We start from the raw sequence: 27,082 nt of genomic DNA on the forward strand, positions 1-27,082 counted from the left end.
TGCAATACATAAAATATATGATTTTTATTACTGAGATGATATTGTTTCTGAAAGAAACAACCATTAAGAAGGGGTTGGTAATTTCTGGGACTTTCTGTTCGGATCGATTGGACCACCCCACGAAACAACAACAATGCCCGGTGCTGGACGACCTCCAGGATAATATGGTTGACCAAGACCTCCCACACCCACGGAGATTTCCTGCCCGGGTGTAACCGTGATCACCCTCCTGGAGTAACCACCTCCCCCTCCAGCACGTGCTCCGGCTCGACTGCCTCCTCCTCCCCCGTACAGCCCTCCAGCTCGTCCTACAGGGTCTTGACCTCCGGGGCCCGACTTTCCTGGAGCAATATTCTCAAACTCTGTCCCACATGTTGTTCCACCAGAGCTTCCCCCTGCCCCACAGAATGGGTATGTGGAGGAACCTGCCTCCAACCCGCCGTGACCCCCGCCACTTGTCTGTCCGGCAGCCCCAGCTCCGGCACTACAGCTACTTCCGATGCCCCCGGGTCCTCCATTAGCAGTCATCCCTCGTCCGCCTTCGCCGCCTGCAAGAAAGAGTAAATAATAATAATTTAAATTTAATAATTTGATTAGGTTTTTCGCCACATTGAATAATATCTCGCACTGTGGTCAGTTCATCGGTGGGGGAGACCAGCCAGAATCAATGAGAACCCACCACACCGTATGTGGCAAATGCACAGCAGTTCATGGTGGAGCGGAAATACAAGTTGTATGGGCCACGAAAAACGGAATCATTTACATCCTCGTTAACAAATAAGCGATGCACGTCTAGAAGAATACCTGTGTTGTCCTTTCGGGCACCTTTCCCTCCTTCTGCCCAGAGGAGGTCACCAAATCTGGAGTTTCCACCGTCCCCACCGTGCCCTTCATTCCTGGAGAATGGTACGTGATTGTCCCGACCTCCACCGCCACCTCCTGCAACAAACACGTGTTCTGTGAATGGACCCGAGGCCAAGCTGGCTCGCCAAGATAACTAGGAATCCAGACGTTGGCGTTTAACGTTGAAGGAACCCTAGTGTATCAGCGACGATAACGAAACGCTTGTCGAGGTATGATCTGCTGATATCATAACGCTAACTTTAAACTGACGGAGCCCCATTTTTGTCACAATGATGTCCTCAATTTAGACAGCAAAGATATTAAGAAACTAATAACTTAACTTAGTATTTTAATCAGTTTTAATTAACCGAGAAAAAGGTGTTTTCTCCAGTGGTGTTCTAAATTATGTGTACGGACCGTTTCTAGTGATAAACTTGCGATCCCTTTGCTGACCAAACACCCAGATCTCTGTTCTAATGGCAGTTATGAACACGTAACACGTAAAGCAACTTCATGAATCCCGTTGTCCATTTACAAAAGAGAGTTTTGAGATAAGCAGAAAATTGAGTCGCAGAACCTAGAACATTACGTCAGTAGCTTGCTATGTCGTCCAACATTATAATGCATAAAACATGATATAATTCAGAGCACTCAGTATGATTTAATTTTTACACCGCGCAGTTCCCTTTATACTGTGCAGTTCCCTATATCACGCGCGGTTCCCTTTATGTCGCGCAGTTTCCTTTATACTGTGCAGTTCCCTATATAACGGGCGGTTCCCTTTACGCCGCGCAGTTTCCTTTATACTTTGCAGTTCCCTTTATGCCGCACAGGTCCCTCTATGCCACGCAGTTTCCTTTATACTGTGGAATTCCCATTTTACTGCAGTTTTATTTGTACCGCGCATTCCCTAATATACTGTGCATTTTTTTATACTGCGCAGTTTCCTTTATACTGCACAGTTCCTCTTATACTGCACAGTTCCCTTTATAATGTGCATATCTTTACATTGTAACACTCAAACCCCAAATCCAAAATCAGTACAATCTGTAAAAAATGGAACAAATAAGCTCTATACAGTTGATGAGTCAACTTTGCTGAGCAGTTCTCATCATACTGTGTGGTTTTCTTTATACTGTGCAGTTCCCTTTACACAGGACAGTTCCCTTTATACTGCACAGTCCCTTTATAATGTGCAGTTCTTTTTATACAGGACAGGTCCCTTTATACTGCACAGTTCTCTTTGTACAGCTGAGTTCCTCTTACACCTTGCATTTCCCTTTATACTGTGCAGTTCCTTTTATATTTTGCTGTTCCCTTTATCTTGCACAGGTCTCTTTGTACAGCTCAGTTCCCTTGATGCACCACAGTTCCCTTTATACACCACAGTTGCCTTTATAATATGCAGCTCCCTGTATACTGTGCAGTTCCCTTTATATTCAGACCTGCTTACAGTGTATAACCCTCAAAGTATCAATAAAATCTACTAAAAGTAGAAAAAATAAATGTATTTCTAATGAGAAATATTACAAATCAACAATCAGTAAAATCTACGAAAAGTGGAACAAATAAGAAGCAAGTATAAGTCTTTACCACTTTGCGGTATAAGCCACAAACCCTTTCATCCAGCTTACCTACACAGATGACGTCCACTTTGGTGACGTTGTCCGGAACAACAAATACGCCATCTTTGTTGTACATTATCTGACCGAATGAAACCGTGTCCCAGGTTACGGGTGTCGTAGGCGTCACGATAGTTTGCGTCGTCGGCACCGGGGAGGCAGTTGTCGTTTGTTGGAATGATACCACAGTTAGCTCCCCTGGGACGGAGACATTGCACTCGTACCAAGTCGGAAAATACTTCCCTGTCCACTTGGAACGATCTTCAGGTCCAAACCCTATTTGACCTTTCGTGAAGCCTTCACCGGCGTTATACCGGTAGTAGCCTGAAATAAATAAAAACTGGCTGGTATATGAAAAGAATGGTATACGTAAATTACTTGATGCTCGATGGTCTATTATAAAGCGTCAATTTAGATGAAAAACAGTGTAAAATAATAACGACAGCACGGCATTTCAGTGATTATAGACCCGTGGTGTCTAACAAATTTTAATTAACATCAATGCATTTCCCCCGTTAATTTGCTTCAACAGCGGTGACAGGGAGCGGGTAAGTTTCCGCTAACTAAGCATTTACATGAATGGTTAGAATAAATCCTTTACGGATCTAAACTAACGAAAAGAGGGCCAGTTTGATTTTGATCTGTTCACCAGAATATATTAATGCAAATAATATACTACAGAAAGGCTGCCCGCAAAAAGCAGAAAAATCCAAGGACAATATAAAATTTGTTTTTTCCCAGTTAAATAAATTATATAAGCCACTGACCTCATGGGAGGGATATAACGTTAAACATAACAGAAGGCACAACCACACAACATTTATAGTCCATATGGTCATGTAATGACACCATTCGGGGCCACTTTTCGTTTTTGAAAATTCATTCATTTACGCCACAGGTGGGAAAGTTCGCTACTATCTTACCAAAGGTCGGTGGTTTAGTCGAGAAATTCTGATTTCCTCTTTCCCTAAAACTGACAGCTATCGTATAAGTAAAAAATTCTTGAGAGCCTCGATAAAGACAGTCAAATCAGTAAATCAGTGTGCTGCTCTGTCTATCAGTCTAATCAGTTTTGCTGAGGTTTCGCACATTAGATCTGTTCCTGCTTATCAATCAATTTTAATAGGGCAAAATCGTTTGGCACGTTTCGAAAAATGGTTTGTGATTTCCTTATCAAATACAATATTAATGAAAATTTCATCAAATCGTCTTTTACACATCGGCTGTGTTAGCCGCTTCTCCTCGATCCAATAAAGTTTGTCTCTCAACAATATACTACAATTAGAAGACCTACCACAAAAGCTGATATAAACACAACCATCTGACATAAAAATAGTATCGTTTTGATACTAACGCAATGCATTGATTCATGAGTACAAGTCCATCTCCTGCTCATGCTCATGCAGTCGTGCGTGAGAAAGTCTGCCAGCAACATGCAGATGGCCATGGGCTTCCCCCTGGCTCTGTCCGGTTACCTCCCGCCATAATGCAGGCAGTCATCGTAGAAGTGAAATATTCTTGAGCACGGCGTGGAAACACCAATGCGATAAATGAATCTAATCTTCAGGGTTTGGTTTTTATCGAGCTGTATTTTACCTGTTACTGATGGAGACTGCCAAAAGTCCGAGGGAAGTACTGCTGACTTCTCGCTTCCTCCAACTAATGGACAAAGGTCTTGCCCAGACCCGTTACCGTCTCCGATGTTAAGGAATGTCTCCTGTAAGTTGTCTGCCATCAATAGCTTGTACCTTGTACAAAGATACAAAAAAATTATAATGTATAAAACAACAAGAAAGTTTAAAACGTATTATAAAACAGCAAAAAGTTTTATAGTGCATTATAAAACAGCAAAAAGTTTATTAATGCATTATAAAACAACAAGAAAGATTATAATGTATTATAAAACAGGAAAGTTTATAATGGTCATAGTGACTGCCGAAGCTCAGTGACACCCGATGGTCAGTGACTGCTGATGGTCAAAGTGACTGCCGATGTTTAGTGACTGCCGATGGTTGAAGTGACTGCCGATGGTCAAAGTGACTGCCGATGGTTAGTGACTGCCGATGGTTAGTGACTGCCGATGGTAAAAGTGACTGCCGATGCTCAGTGTCACCCGATGGTCAGTGACTGCCGATGGTCAAAATGACTGCTGATGGTAAGTGACTATTGATCATGTCGATGATCCAGGGTCTACTGATCGTCAGGGACTGTGATGATTCAGGGACTGCCTATGGTCAAAGTGACTGCCGATAGTCAAAGTGACTGCCGGTGGTCAAAGTGACTGCCGATAGTCAGTGACTGTCAATGGTCAAAGTGACTGCCGATGATTAGTGACTGTCAATGGTCAAAGTGACTGTCGATGGTCTAAGTGACTGCCGATGGTCAAAGTGACTGTCGGTGGTCAAAGTGACTGCCGGTGGTCAGTGACTGTCAATTCTCAAAGTGACCGTCGATGGTCAGTGACTGCCAATGGTCAAAGTTACTGCCGATGATCAAGGTAAGCCACAATTAGGGGATCTATGATGCAGATATTTTGGGTCATTGCATTATTTTACGTTATGTTGCTCAGACAAAAGTGCTATTTACGTGTTACATGACAGTTAGAAAAAAAACCTACCTGAGATAAACAGACAAGAGGACGGATTTCATGATGAATACGTCTGACCATTTGCCAGCTACATGTGTGTTATGTGTATCACATTGTGGTCAGTGCTCTTCTTTAGTCTTTGTGCTCTAATCTTTCACATTAGGAGGGACGGAGAAAAGAAGAGGGGTGAAAATGTGTTCCCCTTAAACACCCCAATTCTGTTAACAGGTAACTAACCTTGTACTTGAGCAGAGGACAACTCCGATGTAACGGCCTGTAGTCATTCCGGTTTCCCGGACATACCGGGTCCCGGAGCATGCGCTGTAGCTGTCATCGTAGGTGAAGTTGTACTGAAGCCAGCACGTGGACGATGAAAGACATGACGACGCAGAATCTGAATGGACAAAATGTTTTAATTAATATTGTTTTGTTTAAATCTATGCTTCGAACTGGCACTCGTATACCAGTCGTCAACCAATAAGGACGTTCCAATTCAATAACCACAAGGCCAATTCTCTAAACGACATACCTGTACAACAACAACCACCAAAGACCTAAGAATGTGCATCATGCAAAGGGAAGCGGTGGAAGTGAAATCAGTACTGAAATCGTGTACCATGCCAGAATATCCGTTGCGCTTTGATTGCAACTATTCCTATATCAAACGTGGCGATCTAATTCAACACGATGAATATTCGACCCCTAACCCAAGGTTTATCGCAATTATCACATGTACATATTAAGACCGTTTGTATAAAGACCTATTTCTCTTGGGTGAGGTCCATCGAGTTGGACTGACTTTAGGAATAGCTGGGATGTGAAAGGGAAACCGCTAGCGCAATAATCCTATATACAAGTATGTCCAGATTTAGCCGGGGGGGGGGGGGGGAGGGGATGTTGAGGAAGTCTCCTCGACGACTGTCATATTGTTGCGTGAGTGAAGCATTAGATGAAGAACGCCAATTTTCTGGCTCTTATTACTCACATACGACACGCCAATTGCTCCATTTTCAAATACATGTACAATACGTCAGTACAAGAACCAGGCCTTAAAACCTATCGTGTGCATCTCATGGGTGCATTTTAGAGCGCTTAGCCAGCCCGCACGTAAAGAATGATTGATGTTTAACACCGTGCACAAGAATTCTTCACCTATAGGACGTCGGTCAGGTTTATGAATGGAGAAAATCGGGGTTCCCGAGGGAAACCATCGTCCTTCACCTCAGCAAAATGTTGAGCTATAATGACGCGGCTGCAATAGTGAGAGATGAAATCGTACACACTGATATGAACTCGGCGTACCAAGGCGGTCCAATCTTGGTGTGCCAAGACGGTCCGATCTCGGTGTACCAAGTCGGTCCGATCTCGGTGTACTAAGGCGGTCCGATCTCGGCGTACCAAGTTGGTCCGATCTCGGTGTACCAAGTCGGTCCGAATAAATGCATGGGACAGACAAATTATTCAGTGCATATCTTTAATTATTAATCACATTTAATCGCCCGCCTCCCCTCCTTTGTTGTTTTTATCCACATGTTATTGGTCAAATCGTACAAACACTAAACCTACCTTAGAAGATGTTCTTCATTCCATTTCTGCCTTTCACTTTCAGCAAACTACGATCCTAATCTTTATTTTCCTTCACCGCTTTAGGACCAGTTACGTCTATAAATTGCAACTGACATCACTGCATTTTCTTTATCTAATTCTTATTAAGCCACGATGCTACGGGGGCGTAAATTTGCCACTGTTTAAGAACGTACATGATCAGCGGGAACAAAACCCTCACTGATCTAAATTGGCAAGAGGTCGTATTTCACCGGTCACACTGCCGTCGCTCCTCTGGTTTTACTCTCTGTGCTGAAGTCCTTTATATATATGAGCGATCCGGTATACTTACTGGAGTAAATGTGTATTTAGGCTTACGGATAAAAGTCCCACAAACCTAGAGTTGATGTACTTGTTGTTGTTGTTGTCATGTTGGTCACCGGCGGTTGCGTAGACGGAGCTGCGGATGTGTCTATAAAACAAAACATGTAGAAGAGGGAATAGTTGATTTTGTCCGTAAAAAATTTACAATCTACATGGACGATGTGACTGTAGTGAAGGCGTAATTAAACTTGCCAAATTGACGCAAATTTGACACAAAGATGAGTTCTACAAAAAACACAAGCCCTAATGTCAAACGTATGGTACTTGGATTACCTGGTAGTGTAAGGGTCCAACTGGTAGCTCGGTAAGTTCCGCTAAAAGACGCCACATCTCCGTACGTGTCCGTCAGTACCGTCAGAAGTTTCGCGGTGCTGCCGCCACCAGAGTCATCTCCTCTGCCAGACATTCGTCCAGCCTTGGTGACAAGTACAGGGCTATTCACCACCGAACTCTCGTCTAGGTAATAGGAATACTGAATTAAAAATACCAAAATAAACCAACATAATTTAATACGTTATAGTTTACTTAACTATAAATAAAGGAACTGTACTCTCTTTTTCTTCCCCCAAATTTCATTCAATGGCCACACGTAACCGCTGATAAACTGCTTCGTGTCAATTTACTTCAGTTATGCCGGGTAGGGTCATACCAAAGATTTTCAAAATGGTGCTTGATGCTGCCTCGCTTGGCTCTCAGCACTTAGAAGATAGAGCAAAAAAGTGGGACTGGTTGACCAGGTGTCATTATAATGTGACTGTTTCGGGTGTCGTGTCTGCTGTCTTCAGCTTGATACTTCAGTGGCGGTAGCACTTTTCGGTATAACTCACCCCCTGCCACAGTGAGAAACGATATATATGTACACACGCTAAATGCCTCCCCGTCATGTGACTGAAAATTGTTAAATACGATGCTAAACCCCAAGTATACATACATATACATACACACTTTAGTTATTGTTTTATTCCAACTGTTCACGTAAATGTCTAAATAGTAATAAACTACCCACCCCTAGCGCCATGGCTTAAAAAAAAGGTCAGAAAACACGCAGTAATGTCAATTTCAACTTATCAGACGTCACTGGTCCAGAATTACCCAAAATGCTGTGTTGTCATCAAACTTAACACACAATAACATAAAATAATGCGTTTTGCTTGATTCTGCGAGTTTTCTTGATCTTTTCCGGGGGAGCTGTGTGGAAATGTGGTGGCATATAATGTTTTATTATTGCTGCACGCTGACTTACCAACAGGACCTTTTGTATGTCAAGGGAAGGTTCTCTCCTAATGACCCATCTGACAGGTTCATAACTGGTGAGTACTAACACCATCGGTTTTTTCGTTCTACCCACAATGGTGACTGTCGTGTCGGTCACAAAAGACCTTGAGCCGGTGTTCTCGTAGATCCCAATAACATGCACCTCATAGGAGCTGTTATCTGAACTCCCCACGCAACTGTGAACAGATGTACCGGAGCTCACGGATGGAACACCTAATGCGCTATCCTGATTGGCTAAAATTCGACACGATCCAACTTCCGCTGAAATTCAATATGAAGAAAACTTAATAGTACGTTTTGTGAATAACGAAGAAGATAGGTAAGGGTGAAATACGTTCGATCTTTGCGACGAAAGTTCCTAATGCGTATTCCTGATTGGACAAAAATTCCCCATGATCCAATTTACGATGAACTAAGACTGGAAGACGGATTATCCAGCGAATTGAAGGTTCAAAATAAACGCACTTGTTCTAAATATAAGGCCACTATAACAGCATATTTAAACTTGTTGACAATAATGTTAATAAATGCAGGCGTTGGCAACTCTAGCTTGATATAAGCTGACTTGTATATGGACCCTACCTGGCGGTTCAACATGACAGTCGCCATTTAGGTGGTTTTGAATTAGGTTAAAAAGGTGTGCATTACTTACGTCAATAATGTGTGTTTGAACAGCGAAAACGTGTGTATTTCTGAGCTGCGAGTGCTGAATTATGTGTCATTTACGTAGAAAAATGGTTCTGGGCGTTGTAGACAAGTTTATTTAAAGTAACCCACACTAGTGTGTTTGCATAGTTGTGTATACGGATGTTTACGCATAAACACGTGTTTCTAAAATAACGTAAGAAGACAGGTGTGTTTGTCAATTACATAAACACAGGTGTCTCAGCGTATTATACAGAATATATGTTTTTCAGTTTTGCAGACAGGTGTTTAAGCATCAGTTATGTAGGCAGGTTAGAACAAACTTACGTAGACAGGTGTATTTGTTGTATCCCTTTCCGCTACACTCACAAAATCCGTTAACACATGTCGCCCCCATCCGGTAGCCACCGCTACAGTAGTAACTAAAATCGCAGCTTTTCCTGGGCAGAGCTAAGAGAAGAACAAAAATAATGGAAACTTTTTCCTCTAGTCGTATCTATAACAGAATTTTAAATCGCAGAAAATTAGGATTTCTGAGTAATACCAATTTATACTTTGTCGAATAAAATAATATTCTGTTACATACAAGACAATGATGAACAGACAAATATGCTTTTTGTTTTTGATTGACTGACTGGTAGTTTACGTCGTTCTGAAGAATATGACGGCTGCCAGTTTTGTGGATGGAGGAAACAGCCTGATTATAAAGCATAAACATTTTACCTGACAAACATCTTGACTAAAAGCCCCATCCAAAACAACCAGAGCCGGGTTCAAACCCGTCACCTTACCGGTGAAGACCTGGCTTTCCTCTAAGTGCCATTAGATATCACGGGAAACATGCAATATACACTTACTTGTGATTGGCGTGGTCGGGGGCGGAGTCGTTGTTGGGGGCGCTGTGAATAAAACAAAAACAAACCTGAAATACTTGCTCCAGGCATTCAGGCAAGAAATATGCTTCAATACAAATACAGGTTTATTCGTGTAAAAGAGGATTACATTCTCTAGAAAATGTCTTGCTCTAATTGTTTTGTCAAACTGTAAATCATTAATTTGTAATTAGGTCCAGCGTTTCAGTGTCGGGCTCAACGTCACACGTTTTGAGAAAACACAAATATTGATCTGATGGGTTTTTTACGCCAAATATTTCGATTATACGACTGCGGCCAGCATTATGGTGAGAGGAAACCGGTCAGACCCCGGACGAAACCCACAACCATCCGCAAGTTGCTAGAAAACCTTCTCGCGCACGACCGAGGGAGCCGGCATGAGCTGGATTTGAACTCACAGCGACCGTACTGGTGAGAGGCTCCTGGGTCATTGCGCTGCGCTAGCGTGATAATCACCACGGTCATGGAGGCTCCCACAAACACTCTAGTTGCTGAAAAAGCAATAGATGCAAGATCAACCTAAAATTAATTTGCCAGTTCATATTCTGATTGACATTCAGATGACAAGCAATTGACGAAAGTTCCTACGTTGGACATACAGCTTTGGTGGAGTTATGTCAGCAGAGACTGAGAAATCAGCCCTATGGCCATGGGCGGCGGACCGCATATTGTGACTAAGGCTCCAACGCAGAGTTAAGGCGACAGAGTAAATTCTTAGACTGCTGTGAAACGCCACTCATTTATTGATAAGAAACCTGGGCAGACACGAAATAATTACTCGTATAGGGAGCACGAGTACTCAAGGTCACTGGTCACTGAAAGATAGCAGAGAGGATGACAGGTTAGGTTTATGAGTCAGAGAGGGTCCTATTCGAGTCACCAAAAGGCCTCTATGATGTCAATAAAAGACCAAGAGTTAAACAATTCAAGTAGATTTATACTGATGATTTAGTACAAATATCAATTTCGAAAAGCAACCTTACCTAGCTCCGACACGCTTAGATAGTCCACAAAGGAGCCCGTGGGGTTAATAGGGCCACCCCATGCAACCACCACCACCCCTGGGGCAGGTTGACCGGCCCAGTACGCAGGGAATCCCTTCTTGCCGACTGTCAACGGGATGCGTTGTCCACCGACCACATCAATCACGGCCCTAGAGTATCCACCTCCTCCGCCTGCACGACCGCCAGCGCGGCTCCCACCTCCACCTCCGTAAAATCCGCCTGCTCTATCTTTAGGATCTACACCGCCAGGCCCCGAGTTTCCCGGCGGTATACTTCTAAACTCGCGCCCACAGGAAGACCCCCCGGAACTGCCACCAGCCCCACAGAATGGGTGCGTAGAGGAGCCTGCTTCCAAGCCACCATGACCACCGCCACTTGTCTGCCCTGCGGCTCCAGCCCCAGCGCTGCAACCCCCGCCTACACCGCCTTGACCACCGCTAGCCACGGTGCCGTAACCGCCTTCGCCACCTGGAATACCCATACATTTATTTGACTGTTGCTTAACGCCATACTCAGTTTGCCATCAATCTGCGGATGGTCATCTTCTTCCCCACCTGGATCTGTTTGGTGGGGATTCGTAACGTTATGGTTTATCGAAATATAAACGACTCATGCTAGTACAGTCACTATAACCCAAAACGTTGATTAGATCAAGACGATCGCTCCTGGATATCTGAATAATCTTGTAACCTTTCTGGGCCTCCGTGGGCGAGGTGGTTAGGAAGCCAGTGCGGCACAATGACCCAGTTATCTATCGTCAATGCGGTCGCTGTGGGGTAAAGTCCTCCTCATGCTGGACTCCTTTCCGGCCGTAAATGGGAAGGTCTTCTGGCAACCTGCGGATGGTTGGGGGTTTTCCCCGGGCACTGCCCGGTTTCCTTCCACCATAACGCCAGCCGCCGTAGTATAAGTGAAGTATTCTTGAGTATGTCGTAAAACACAAATAAATAATCAAATAAATCAGATAAATATAACCACAATCATATAGGCTCTGACTGGAATCCATGTAGTGTTAACAATTTCTGAAAGGAACGGTCCATCGACGTAAATGATGAAATACTAAATCCACAACGCCAACTGAAAACTATGCATAAAAATACTTTCATTTATTTTTTAGATTTTTAAGAGAGTTGAACGGCATTCAAGTATTTGAAAACTATGATGGGCTCTGTGAGCCATACTGACGGTATCTAGGAACTCTGACGTCACATCACCTTTCATCCCTATGTTCACTACAAGGAAGGAAGTTTTGGGTTCCTAAGCTCTGATAATATGGTCCACAAAGTCCACCTTAGAATTCAAATGTTAAGGCACCTAACAGTTTTCACAAAAATCCAAAAAATGAATGAAAGTATATTCATGCATGGTTTTAAGTGGTCACTTTGGTGATGCCTACTTCGATTTTGGGAGACATTTTCCTGTAACAGTGATGCCGCCTGATGCAGCACACTATTAGGCGCAGTTGACAGATTAGATCATCTAACTTCACCTATAAAGTATTATTTTATACAAGTTTCAGGGATGGACAAATATTGCCATTCAGGGTTATCGTTAGAGGTAGCTTGACCTAAACAAAAAATTAATTTTATGAAGTCTTCATGAGGAGTAATAGCCCAGAAGGTAAGGAAAGCCCATGTAGACTAATTCGCACTATGATTTCTCCGTCTTGGCATAAAATCCCCGAGTAGGACTTTTTCGGTTTCATATTGTACATTCCCCCGGGCTCTGCCCGGTTTCCTCCCACCATAATGCTGACCGCAGTCGTACAAGTGAAATATTCTTGTGTACGGCGTAAAACACCAATCAAATAAATAATTTAATCAAATCATTTTATACAACAGTATTTTACATAAAATTTTATACTCTCCTGAAGAGCTATAAACGTTTTGACATTTGCATTCTTACAACGCAACATATCAGAACCGTTTAAGTAGCATGCTGAATTTTACCCATTCAATAAAACACTTTAATCATTGATTTTCAATGTGAGCTGTTCGGATCCTTTGGATACATATATCAATGACGTCATATCCGCATTTGTAGCTTGAAACACATAGTTCGTACAGGTTCAATACGGCGTATAAATTTCTGGCTCTCTGTGTATATGCATGTGTTTAGCATACAAACGTCTACAGCCATTGTCTGATTCTGTTAGCCGGTCGCCTATATTCAGCTATCTGTCATATTCGCTACCAAAATTGACTAGGGTCTGTGACATGTAAAAACACAAACTCCACACATTGATATGTTGGACGTCCATATTATTACAAAGAAAATGCAGTTAGAATACTTTTTTCTACTTCATAATGTTAACCGCCATAAGCTTGGTTTCTGGACAATGGGCGTGGAATATAATTTGTTTTAGGTGGCTGATCTTACAGACAACTGAATGTAGGCGACACGCTAAAAGAAACAGACAATAGACGTCAATGTGTTAAGCGGCAAAAACGTGAATGGTCACAGAATATTTCTAAAAAGTCACCGCACAGGCCAAAGTTTTAAATGCATTTTACTTGATTGAAAAAAAAACCTCCCTTATTTCATAGTGTTTAATGGAGTTTCATCTATCATATACATCTTGTTAATGTTTTTTTTGCCTTTAATGCCTTCCACTGACCTGAATTGTCCGTTGACGCGCCCTTGCCACCTTCTGCACTCAGGTAGTCACCAAAGCTTGAGTTCCCGCCATTTCCTGTTACCATGCCGCTCGCATGACCATCACGGCCGCCGCCACCACCTCCTGCAATAAGGGGAGGCAATTCAAAACTTCTGCGATACTGCTGTAAACGTGGAACATTTGTATGAGTTGAGAACTAGATAGAATGAATCAGATTTTATCGGGAATATGACAGTGGACATTCAAACATCTAATACTGATAAGCATCCCTGACATTTTAAAATCTTGGATCTTTTTAACAGATCGACTATTTTTATTGTGTGTAGCGATCAGAGAAAATCTCGCTAACATTAGTTTCATAGTGTCTGCAATATTAGAATTAAATAGTTATTTCTTCATATCTACACGGAAACTGTCCAGCATACGGAGTGACCAGAAATATGGCGTTAAGTAAGATTCGCCAATAACTTAATTGCTGGTACCTTAAATTCGCCATACTAGTATGAGGAAGTCTGCAGTACATCTGTATGACACTAACTAGGCGCACGAGCACCATGTTTCCTTAAGCGTATTCAGTATGTAAGGATCCCTGAAATTAAAGCGATTGCCTGTTACGCGGCATTGCATTGTGTCCAGGTGCGAGTTCTACTAAGCGGTCGCAATTTGCGCTTGGCGCAATTTCCATGATAACATACAGTGAAGAGATACGTCACCATGGTGAATGTTCATGAGGCAGCGTTGCAACAGCTTTGTAGAACAAGCCTCGTTTTAAGTTATCTCTTCATGCATATTGTTTCATATATGGGTGCCTGGATAAGTTTTAGCTGCGACGCGTAGATCTCATGGGACACGACAGTACTCACCTATACAGATAACGTCCAGTTTCGTCACGCCTTGAGGAACAACAAACGTTCTGTCTCCTGTGAACTTCGCCTGACCAAACGGGACGTCATCCCAGGCAACTGGTGTTGGCGCTACGGTGGAGGTAGTTGGTGGTGTTGTAGCAGAAGTGACGGCCGGTGGCAGAGGCTTTTTAGATATGACGACAGAAGAGTTCCCTGGGATTCTGACTCCACACTCGTACCACGTGGAGTAGTACCTTCCAGTCCACTGTGAGCCATCTTTCGGGCCAAATCCAATTTTACCGCGTTTAAAAGAATCCGTGGCAAAAGATCTGTAAAAGCCTTAAAACGAAGAACAACAAAAACATTAAAGTACGTTATTTAGGAAGAGAAGTGTAAACAAAATGAACAGCCACAATCATTCTGCTGTGGCGAACCGGGTAACTCAGTAAATCAACTGTTAATCTGGAATTCTAACCCATGACATGGGATACGCCATGTCAGAGAAATGGGAACACGACGTCGCGTCCTCGTAACTTCCACTCATATGTACATGGCTAAAAGACAAAGTCAAAGAATCAGAGTTCGGGTGACGTCAGCGGTAAGAGTCTCGGGCTATAGAAAAAATTCGCACCTGATTGGTTAAACTTGACAAGGTGGCCATTTTGATTTTGTTAATGTACACGATTTTGCTGACATTGAACTGCTATATCTGGGATGTGCATCATCACAAAAAATGTACGATTTTTACACTTTATTTCGGATAATTTGTCAATGCATATACACATTTAGTCTAGTGTTGTGTTTTCTTCTAGAAGGGAAAAGGCTTGTGTTTAGCAAATACGCCATCAGCTGGCTCATTCCTCGAAGCAATATTCTCGCCGCTGTGTATACATATCATGCAGAAGTTATTTAGCCACAGTGTGGATAAGCATATGGTGCTGTCTGAGTCGAACGCCATCAGTAGACACAAGGCATATCACATCCAGGCCTGTCACCGTATACAGGTAGATATATTTATAATGATACATCAATAGAACGCCATGTAGAAGACACCAGAAATGACATACCCTAGCATATCAATGAATATCGACACATATACCAGCATATTTATTGTTCTGGTTCAGTGGAACGCCATCCAGAAGACCACACCCTGATAACCTATGCTACAATAAGCGATAAACTAAACAGTGGAAAGGCTGACATATCAAAGTAAGTGCAATATGAAAATATATAGTAAACATGCCGCAAGAGATATTGATACCGGCAGATAAAATGCCAGGAAAGGTCTATTCTTGACAATCCCTGTTTACTTCATGTTTTATCTTAGTTCATGTCTCATAAGTTTATTATAGGCCCTAATACCCTCGTTTGCAGGAGATTCCCAAAATTCTCCAGAAACCTTCGCCGATTCCTCGTCTCCTTCAATTAAAATGCATTGATCTTCTCCGGCCCCGCTACCATCGCCAATGTTCAGGAATGTCTCTGTCAGATTGTCGGCCATGACGAGTTTGTACCTGAAAAAAAGTAGTCCACAATAAGTTATTCTGTTTACACAAACTTTGTCAAATTGTCGGCCATGACGAGTTTGTACCTGAAATAAGCAGTCCACAATAAGTTATTACGTTTATACAAAATTTGTGAACAAGAGTTCAGGTGAACACAACGTACGCCCCAACAAATGCATTTCTTTGAAATGTATAAAATAATACCAGCAGCATTGTGGTGAGTATAACACCTGAGGGAAATCTTCACAGCAAGTGGACAAAGGTATCCATGTCAAATCAAAACTTCATGCGGAAAACAACTGGTGGTGTATCCCAGGCACGAAATCATTTCTATCCACGCAGTATATATAAAAGGAAAATGGCTATATAGCTACCATGACAACTTGACAAATGTGAGTTGCGACACATTGACATCTGTGTATCTATGTGTACACCAAAAATTCAAACTCTATCATATCTATTTATATAGTATACGTAGGCAAATGGCAATCTGGGAATCGTGACGGCTGCGGAAATAAACAAATGTGAGTCACGGCGCATGGAAACCTTATTTCCGTCATATAAGTGACAACTTTTTGAGTACATCGTTAAACACATGTAAATTAATTATTTAACACGTGAAATCGTTGCAATCAGAAGGCAAGGAAATTTTACATGGAGCAGAAAAGCCGAAGTATGTATTCCTATATTGTATTCCTGCATAAACCAAAATTCTGCTGGTGGCCTAAGCATCCCTGAAGATTGGCTCCTTTTCGTTAATTATTTTAATGTGATTGTATAATAAATGTGATGACAACACAGCATTTTGAGCAATTCTACGCCAGTGACGTCTAATAAATTGCAATTTGCTAGTATTTATGCATTTACATGAGCATTTAAAATTAAACACTAACAGAGATAAACTAACAAGAGGCAATATTTCGCCGGTAGCATGTGATCAATTGCCCAGTATCACATTATCATTGCTGCTCCAGTTTTTCTATGTATTCTGTGCGTATCAATTACACTATAGATCTCACTATATGTATAATAAATGCAAGATTAATCTTTAATAAGATTAAACAGTTGTAATTTTCTCAGTTTTTCTTCTTAACTAACCGTGTTGACGAGCACAGCACAACTCCGATGAAACGGCCAATCGTCTGCCCGGTTTTCCGGACGTATCGGGTCCCCGAGCATGCGCTGTAGCTGTCGTCATAGTTGAAGTTGTACTGGAGCCAGCATTCAGACGATAACAAGCAGGAATCTTCCGAATCTGCACAGAGAGCGTTTGTTGTATGGGAAGTGGAAATTTCACTGACATGGTTACACAAGACATGGAAATCGGCCTGAAGACTTCTACAAATCGACACAATATGCCTTTAGCCTGTACTCAGGCACTCTTATTAGGGCCATATTATTCTAAAGATTACATAAGACAAGCCCGGTTTTCTTAGAGTAGTTTATGGATTTTCGAATTATCATCATTGCGGTTTACAGACCCCATACTTAGGTATATATTTCGGCCTCAATATCAGTCTTCAACGTTGAGTGTCTAGGTCTTGTGTTTTCTGGCACTTTAAGGAAGTTTTAAACAATGAATGAATATAAACACAAGTGGTCCAATTGACTGATTGGTATTTAAGACCGTTTATTCAAAGACGTTTTTATACGTGGGAAGGTCTGCAGCAACATGCGGATGGTCGTGGGTTTCCCCTGGGATCTGCCCGGTTTCCTCCCACCAAAATGCTGGCCGCCGTCGTATAAGTGAAATATTCTGGAGTACAGCGTAAAACACCAATCAAATAAATAAACATATAAATCAAAGAAGTTTTACTTGCATGCACGACGATGGCCGCCATGCAGGTTAATGGGGGAAGGAGTAAACCATCGAACTATTTCAGGTCTACGACAAACCTCTTGACCATAAGATAGCATAACTTACTGGAGCTGGATTTGAACCTTACACCTCAGTGGTCGGGCATAATAGCTATACTGAAAATCTGGGACTATTTTACAAAAAGGGCATGACTGTTTTTATTTTTTTAACAGTGAACCTATCACGTCCTCACAAGAATCTGACTGCAAAAGACGCCATGGCTGAGACTGAAGTCAGAAGAATGGGTAAATACTTGTATCTGTGCGACGCATACCATCCGTCAATCAATAAGGACGCTCCAGGCCAATAATTTCAAGGCCAATTCACAAAATCAATGCAATAACACAAAGCTCCAAGGAACTAAGGAAGTACATAAAGTACGAAAAATAATCCGGAATCATGCAAAGAGAAGCAGTCAACAGTTTTCAGAGTTGTTGGAAAGACGTAAGGTATGTTATAAAGCATTATAAAGCAAGTAAATAAACCATATATTTCTTCGCTGGTTTGGCTTTGTACACAAACAGTTTTCAAAAATGATAAATTACTATGTACTTTACAAAAAAGTGAAAAAGTGGATTCTGGCACAAGTCAAGTCTACCTGGTGGTGGGCTGGGCGTCGCTACCATGTTTGGATTGCAAATCTCCGGATCACACGTTAGAATTCGAGACTGGCCGGGAATGTCTACTCCACATTCGTACCACGTAGGATAGTAGTTCCCGGTCCATTCTGATCTGTCTTTTGGTCCATATCCCAGTTTGCCGATTTTAAATTCCTGACCATCGAAAGATCTGTAATAACCTGGAAGAAGAAGTCATAGATATGCGATGTGGATTGTCTATTACCATAAGGAATCATTTAGCTATCATCTGTAAAGTTTTTTGTCTCAGATTTTGAAAGTTAGCACCAGAGGTGGCAAAAAGGATGCAAATTTGGGAAGAAGAAGTCATTTTTAAAAGAAGACTGGCTGTTGCCGACTATATCAATTTTGTCAAGTCTATTGCTTAAGGAAAATATTTGGCTATCAACTATAGCTTTATGACTCAGATTTTGAAAGTTAGCTCAAAATCTCCGGTCACGTCCGGATGTGGCTAAAAGGAGGTAAATTCTGCTTTACAAGTGTAATGTGTACCATTTTTAAAAAAATGTTTGTTTATTGATTTAATATAAATAAGAACATATCAGCTTTTGTGGCAAAAGAAAGTCTTTTGAAAGCTCACAAACCACCTAAACGGAACTATTGTTTCTCTCAGGCTTTCTGTTGCAAAAGTTTTTGGCTGTTGTTTGCCAGTGATATGTCAAAATGATTTTGATTGATTGGTGATTGGAGTATATTACGTCGTACTCAAGAATATTTCATTTATCCGACGGCGGCCAACATTGTGGTGGGAGGAAACCGGGAAGAGCCCGCGGGGAAACCCACAACCATCCTCAGGTTGCTGGAAGACCTTATCACGTACGGCCGGAGAGGAAGCCAGCATGTGCTGGACGAACTCACAGCGACCGCATTGGGTCAAGATGATAGTGGAGATGAAATTATTATTCTTTTCTGTTGTCCATTCATAGTAATTTAATTTATTTGTATTTTGAATCTAATATAATATTTATGGTCACTGATTTAACCCATCAGATTGCTGGTGAGGGGCCACATACATGTAGCCGACTATAGAGTAAGCCGGCCAAGAATATGACAGTTTTACTTATGTAACATGTCTCAAGGACCCTTAGCTGACTAACAGATTTCAGATGGCTACGGAAGTTTTATGATAGAGGCCTCTAACTGGTCTACTGTGGATAAGGGAAGAGCGTTATAGAACGAACCCTGGTAAATTCCCCTGAGCAAGCTAGATGATATTTTATGTACACCTACTTTAAAGAAAAATGCAAAAAAAAATCATCACCCTCAAACACAAGAATAAAAAAACTGTTCTGAAATGTATCATTTTAAACTGTTTATATACTTTCATGAAAATATAACTTAGAAATAATAATGTTAATTGCATTAACTTTCAGATAAGAACATTTCAGTTACTCACCTATTGCTGTTGGCGAATCGAATGTATTTGAAGAAAGTTTTGCCAGAGATTCCTGTCCTCCAATCAAGTTACAATGATCTTGTCCTGCGCCACTTCCGTCTGCCATGTTGAGAAATTTACCTTGCAAATTATCCGACATGAGGAGCTTATATCTACAAAACAACCAAGTGTTCACACTGTAGAGGGCTTTCAACACCCAAATCACTGAGAATATATATTTTCATACTTATCTGAATATTTAAAATTGTAGGCTACACAAGAATTCTTCACTCCTATGACTGAGCGCTTCGATCGCCAAATGGTTAGAACATTAGGCACTTGTTGATGCCTCAGCACTTAGAGGTTTATAGAGCAAGGGAGCAGAACTGGTTGGCCCGGTGTCAGTATAATGTTACTGGCTGTAGTGTCATGCCTGGTGTCTTTGACATGTTACTCCAGTAGTGGCAGGACTTTAGCGACATGGACTGCCCGGCCACAAAAGCGGTCTTTTACAGCACCCTTTTTCTTCAATCAAGAATGTATACCGCGTGGCCACGTACAAAAATGAAAACATTTTTTCAGTGCTTATTGGTAGAGTGCTGAGTTTCGTATCAGGAGATCCTGTTTCAGTTATGCGTGACCCACAGATTAAACCCTTCATACCCATTATACACCTGAATAACCGTCTATTCTATTCCGTCATTGTTACGATTTCCACAATCAGTCCAACCAAGGAACATGGCTACAAATATAAGAAAACACTGTAGGCAAAATACCAATGCTCTTCAGTTAGTACCTCGTTGAAACGTATACAAACCTATTAACTGAGCAGAGGACAACGCCTATGTACTTTCCGACTTTCAACGAGGTTTGCCGAACAAACTGCTTCCCGTGGCAGTCATTCCAGTTATCATCAAACTGGAAGTTGTATTGCAACCAGCAATCAGTGGATTTCAAGCATTGCTCAACTAAAATCAGATGAAAATTCTTCAAACAGTTTTAGAGATTATTTCAAAACGTTAACCGTCCGAGTAAATGGATATCATGAATAAATCATTACAGTCCGATATTCAACAGCTGTTTTGATTACGTCGTTATAAGGAATAAGATATTTTAGGTAAACATTTGGTAGTTTACTTCGTTTCATGTCGTCTGAACATTTTCTTTAATTTCGATAAAAGTACTTTGGATTCGGATACTTGCAAGTACAAAATAATCACAAATTTAAAACATTAATATTACAAGATACATGTTTAACAAAGACATATTATCCTTTATTTCCATATATTTTTATGTAAGTGATACATGGATCAATTGAGCTAGTATCAAGGAAGAATTGGAAAAAAGTTTTCCAGAGTCAATCATACGAACCTTCCAGTGCCTTTGGATTCTGTGTTGTTGTGGCAACTGTAGTTGACACTGCGAAAATAAAATATGCGGAATTATTTGACTTGACAACGAAATTTTACTAAACAATTTAGATTTCTAAACAGGTATGATAACAGGTGATTCACGCCTGCGATCGGATTGGTCAAAAGCGCATTCTAAGTATTAGTATTAGTACTTAATATTTATTTATTTATTTTATTGGTGTTTTTCGCCGTACTCACGAATATTTCACTTACACCATGGCGGCCAGCATTATGGTGGGAGCAAACCGGATAGAGCCGTGAGGAAACCTACGCAGGTTGCTGCCAGACCTTAATGCTATTAGTACCTAGTAAAATTCTAATATTTACAAAAGCAGTTTTATTTGTATTCACAACAATAAGGTGTTATTGAGGTATCCACATGTAACCTGTGGATGGTCGTTGGTTTCCTCTGGGCGCTCTCCGCTTTCCTCCTACCACAATACTTGCCGCCGTCGTATAAGTGAAATATTCTTCATTTATTTTTTTTTAAATTTTTCTAAGCGACTAAATGCATTTAAAACATAGGATTCTGTGGGGGTCTGTGGGGACTCAGAAGGTATCGGTGACGTCATAGCAGTATTTTTGGCTTAAAATAGTTCGTTTCAAGGTCCATTTATTGAGTGCATTCATAGCTCCCAATGAAGATGCATTCTGAATGATGAAATATAGCAATCAAAGTGGAAAAAAGCTGAAGTGATTTCATTGAGAAGAATATGCTCATAAAAGGCCAGAGTACAATCCGAAATTGTAAATGCATTTTACTAGGCCCCAAAATATTCTAAAAAAATAAATTATACTATTTTTCTGGACAATATTTAATGGTCTTTCGTTTGACATGTACTTCATGGTAGTGTGTTCTTGGTATTTTAAACACCATAGGGCGTCTTAATTTACGATGAAATAAACAAATTATGTTTTCTCAAAGTGGGTCCGTATCCTAGTAGTTGGATCGGTACACCTGCAGTTTGGTCAGATATATGTAACCAAAGATGGGAGGTCTCTATGCGTCCTGTGCCATGTTTTTTTTATGAATTTTCTTCATGGACCGCCATTGTGTAAGTGAGACAGTCGACGACGAAGCATGGTCTAACGTCACGGCAACATTCAAGCCACATCGCAGTAATATATTCCTTAGCGAGGTGTTAAAATCAATTAATGAATACATTATTCAATTAATCAATGTTTGTCTCAACCCGTACCAGGCTCTGAACGTTTTCCAATATGCAAAACCCATTTATCAGCCTTTTCAGCTCCTGTAAATGACGTCACAGAGAGGAATGTGTCCGAAATATGATGAACCAATTGAGACGCGTTCTCCAGAGACTCGGTTCCTGTCGGCTGATCCACTCTTCGAACGGGGATATATGAAGTGTTGCCAGCCTTGGAGAAATCCACAGTGGTTTGAGAACTATTTGACATCTAGAAAAAAGGGAAATGTAAATTTATAAAGTTTGAAGTCTGAAAAGATCGGATTACCAGAGTAAAAGTTTTCAGTGTATATATGATGTACCTTTATTAAATCATTTTTGTTTTCCACTATGTGGATGAAAAAAAATGAGTGAAACTAGAGAAGATTGAAATCCAAACGCTGGATCTCAGCCGAGGCCAAACAAAGCCAACAGGCGAGGCAGTCAGAATGTATAGTTACACATACCAAAACGACTACAGCCAATGAGATTTCCTTATGTGCTTCGATTGTCCAGGTCACGTGATCTGTGTTTACCAGCACCAGGATAATGGGACTGTCCGTGGCTCCCCGGATGTTGACATGTGTAGTTTTCGGTTCCTGGTTGGAATCAGACGTCTTGTTGTCAAATACCCCGAGCACGTGCACTTCATAGTTCCCGGATACATTGCCACGGCAACTGCTCGTGTTTTGCGGAAGGCTATCATGGGATGGAATGCCAGCCGCGTCGGATTGGTTGCGGGAAGGATTGCATGTATCTATGGAAATCAAGGGGAATAACCGTCTAAGTTCACTGTGCTATTGCGGAATAATCTGTCTAAAACATCAAATAAAGAACCAAAATGTGCATGAATATAACAAAGTTGAAAATCTGCTCTGATATGTAAATAGCTATGATTCAAGCAGGACAGAAACCGTTTTTATTATTTCGAGATAAAAGTAAGATCAAATATAGCAAGGCGTGAGTCCGTGAGTCGGGAAATCTAAAAAATGTCTATTTTCAATAGTACTCGAAGAGAATTTAAGTCCAGTCTTTTTTGCTGTGATCCACAAGTGAACACTACACTCGTGTTTGAAAAAACATATTATGCGCATTTTTAAAATTAAAACTCAAAGCTGATCTCAAAATAACGTCTATTTTGTCTGAAAAGATAACAAATGTTAAAAATGTAACACCGATGAAATAAATAAATTAATAAATAAAGTAAATACCCGCCAATCATTTCTTGAAAAAAAAAAAAAACAGGAAGAGGAATAAAACTTGTATCTTGAAATGAGAGTGAACATTGTCTCCCATCCAGGTGATAAAATAAGCCGAGGAACTCTTAATCTCGTCTTCTGGAAAAGTGTATAACAGAGCCGATATTGTGCAAAGTGTAAAGGTATTCCTTAGATCTAGCCACTGCCCGGTTTTCTCCCACCATAATGCTGGCCGCCGTCGTATAGGTGAAATATTCTTGAGTATGGTGTATAACACCAATCAAATAAATAAATAAATACATAATAGTCTTTTACTGTTGTTTACTTGATTTTTAAGCCAGTATACATAATGATAAATCTACATTTTACGCTTTTTCTTCCGGATGGAAACAGAGACTACCCTCATAAGATCTCCATATTCTCTTTTATTCCATTTGAAAACTAACGACTTAGTTGTGCTAAGGCTTGATTCGAACTCTCGACATCATCGGTGCAATACAAAATCAATTGAAGTACAAACTGGCATTTTAGGTCCTATATACGCAGAATGGGATTGTGTGTTACCAGATACTATTTTATCCGTGTGACGCACAAAAGTTTTACACACCCAGCCTGTATGAGCTGCACATGGGGTGCTCACAAGCGCACTGACCTGAACGAGATGGCGTGCCGTCCTATGTGTACAGCAAATAATGGAGTCTTAACCCAGCTATAAAAGACGTATTACCTGTACATATTCACTAGAAATGTCGCATCACGTAAACCAGGCATCCAAGATGTAAAGTAACAATGGACCTACTGAGTTAATATTTATTTTTTTGATTGGTGTTTTACGCCGTATTCAAGAATATTTCACTTACACGACGGCGGCCAGTTTATTTACATAAACAAGTCCTGCGTGTAGGTTCACAGTGCTGCATGTTTTACCCTAGACTTGGGTGCAATCATTTTAACTGTAACATCTTAATACATCACATTGGTATATATTTGGTAGGTGCATGCACCTTTACAGCTCTTTGGTAGCGAAAAAACACGAGTTGTATGTCTTTCACAGTAAATCGCCGTAACTGCATTAACTCACAAAAGAGATTCATTACAATTGGGTTAAAATAGTGAAACTGGATATTTCTTTAACTTTAGAATATTTCATATACTGTAATAATTGAAGAACTTTATTATGAATTCACAAGTGTCTGTTTTTCTACTGCTCGTCTAACCTTTACCGCGCACGACGCATGCGCCTGAAACAGAATAAAACCATCACCGAAAATAAAAGACAACAACAACGTGTAGAGCTGTTGATCGCAGCTAAAGTCCAGTCCTATTTTTACATATAAACATCTTGACACTGGGGAAAAAATAAACGTGGGTGATGTAACAGGAGACCCCGTCGTGTAATATGAAGAAACAACGCTAAAAACATACACATTAAATCTGTGTGTGTGAGTGGTGGGGGGGGGGGGGGGCATAGATTCTACGAACAACCGCATCACTTGTTTATAACGGTAGTTCGTACTTACCTATGGCATCTGTCCGTGCAATCAGTAAAACCACCAAAACTGCAAACAAGGCGAAAATTCCCTGTTGTTTTAAGCGAGCCCTCGTCATGGTGAAAGCGTGGGATCTTCTGCTGACGCAACTTGCGAAGCTGTGGACTGAAGATATATTTACATGTAATAAGCGAAAACTATGCTCTCGTCACTGCCGAATAAATGGATAGCGAGCGATTAATGGGGTGCGGCTTATGTTAGGTCTCTATATAGCTTACTGATTCGGAAACAAGCTCGGCCTGAAATCCAGATTGCCCTTGAGCCAATGAACGTAGGCCTACCTCGACCTTCGGGGACTTGAGTCATTAGATTCAGGAAATGAAGATTTGGCCGCTGTTTGTTCTTACAAGAGGGTCATAGGTCAAAGGTTGTCTATTATAGTATTAATTAGAGCATGTTAATCATACCTCACATTACATGTACAAGTGTATTTTCACAGTGAAATTTGCTGAACTTTTGGGTTCCAGTGCATTTTCGTGTACACGGAAACATCTCCCTACTGTAAATTTACAACAAGTTACGTAGTTATTTCAGGCAAGGTCATACAAACGTACAACGTCGCTTCAGGATTTTTGTCGCAGTGCAGGTGCAAATGCCAATCAAATACACAGCATCATGACGGCAAGCTACAGGTTAGAGTGAGTATATGCAAATCGATTATATTTATTGACTGATTGATTGATTGAAATGGATTGAAGGTCGTAAAACTATAACAGGTTCTCGTATTTGTAAAGTATTTTTGTACGTCTACTCTCTTTGTCTTTCTAAAGTATCTACAGTAGTTTTCTCTGTCGTAAAATGCAGCCAGATGTTGCCGCCAGATGTTGAAGCCAGATGTTGTGTACATGCATAGAAATGTTAAAAGTGAAAATGGAGAGCAAAAAATGGGATTCAAACTTGCAAAAACTGAAAACAGTATTACAGTAGCATTGACTAAGTTTGTCCGTCGTCCTTGGTTGATGTTACAGCAGAATAAGTGAATGACACCGGAAACCTGTCCTACATTTGCAGATAGCTTAATTTCTGTGGTTTCCGATTTAGGGCTTAATTTCCGTGGTTTCCGATTTACGAGCCAGTGAACATAGCCTTCACAGTTAAGCATGTACACGCACAAACGACTGTCAACAATTTTTTGCTGGTGAAATTTCATCCATGTCCGCGGCACGTAACTGCTATATATATATAAACCTAGCATATACGACGGTGTGATAACATCGACCCAGCTGACGTAATGACAGTAATTTTACCGCATTCAGATTCACGTGGTATTTGCTCGAGGTAATGATGATTTCAAATGCACGCTTACTCTTTAGACTACTCAGAAAGAAAAAAAATAAATAACGTTATAGTTAAACTGTCTCAACAGACATCTGAATGTCACCGAATGCCAGCTGCTAATAATCATAGTTGGCACTAATCTTTTATCATTTCTTTAATCTAAATAAGCAATTTATATGCGGTTAATAACTATAAAATACACACAAAGATGTTCTGATAAACAGAGGAGCTCAACAGCTAGATTACGGCTCCGTAGATAAAGGCTAACATACCGGTATTTATTTTACTCACGATTTGCTGTTTCCTTGTCGTATTCAAGGGACTAAACATGGATGGATAAGTATTTGTATTCGGTGTGTGTGTGTGTGAAGAGGTGGGGGGGACTTCACTGACTTCATCATCGTCTCCTAATTGAATACATTAATAAACTAATATAATACATATTAGTGTGTCTGAAGAGGGGGGGGGGGACTTCACTGACTTCATCATCGTCTCCTAAATAAATACATTAATAAACTAATATAATACATATTAGTGTGTCTGAAGAGGGGGGGGGGGGACTTCACTGACTTCATCATCGTCTCCTAAATGAATACATTAATAAACTAATATAATACATATTAGAGTGTCTAGCACATTTAATATTTTATTCGTAATATGTACGCAAGCATAACTTAACTAGACTTCTGATTTCCAGTTTTATTTCCATTAAAGTACTCACAGACTTGAATGTACATAAATATATAGAAAATCATTTGGTAAGCTCACCGGTTGTTGTTGTAAAGCCCTTGGGTATATTGTCAGAGCTCTGTAATCTCTC

The 27,082-nt window shown here is 40.8% G+C and overlaps 1 protein-coding gene across 1 annotated transcript; it reads right to left on the bottom strand.

The window, feature by feature from the left end:
* LOC135464750 (uncharacterized) lies at positions 1–27,082 on the bottom strand. Its single transcript, XM_064742287.1, has 23 exons — positions 27,031–27,082; positions 24,955–25,089; positions 22,703–22,992; positions 22,248–22,467; positions 21,008–21,055; positions 20,454–20,604; positions 19,658–19,809; positions 18,222–18,422; positions 16,864–17,020; positions 15,623–15,774; positions 14,279–14,599; positions 13,416–13,538; positions 10,778–11,266; positions 9,759–9,800; positions 9,229–9,351; positions 8,225–8,517; positions 7,255–7,453; positions 6,995–7,069; positions 5,290–5,446; positions 4,062–4,213; positions 2,478–2,789; positions 805–939; positions 1–548 (listed from the first exon to the last, which is right to left on the bottom strand). The coding sequence occupies exons 2-23, from the start codon at positions 25,040–25,042 to the stop codon at positions 64–66; spliced, it is 4,365 nt and encodes a 1,454-aa protein (XP_064598357.1). The 5' UTR covers positions 25,043–25,089; positions 27,031–27,082; the 3' UTR covers positions 1–63.

The sequence above is a fragment of the Liolophura sinensis genome, chromosome 4 (genome assembly GCF_032854445.1).
Source record: "Liolophura sinensis isolate JHLJ2023 chromosome 4, CUHK_Ljap_v2, whole genome shotgun sequence".
NCBI classification, from domain to species: Eukaryota; Metazoa; Mollusca; class Polyplacophora; order Chitonida; family Chitonidae; genus Liolophura; species Liolophura sinensis.

Coding starts and splice junctions, on each gene's coding strand:
- LOC135464750 (XM_064742287.1), bottom strand. CDS start 25,042: ATGACGAGGGCTCGCTTAAAACAACAGGGAATTTTCGCCTTGTTTGCA. Junction 15,775..16,863: donor GTGCTGTGCTCGTCAACACG/GTTAGTTAAGAA, acceptor ACTTTTTTTCAG/GTACAAACTCGTCATGGCCG. Junction 5,447..6,994: donor AACAAGTACATCAACTCTAG/GTTTGTGGGACT, acceptor TTGTCCATTCAG/ATTCTGCGTCGTCATGTCTT.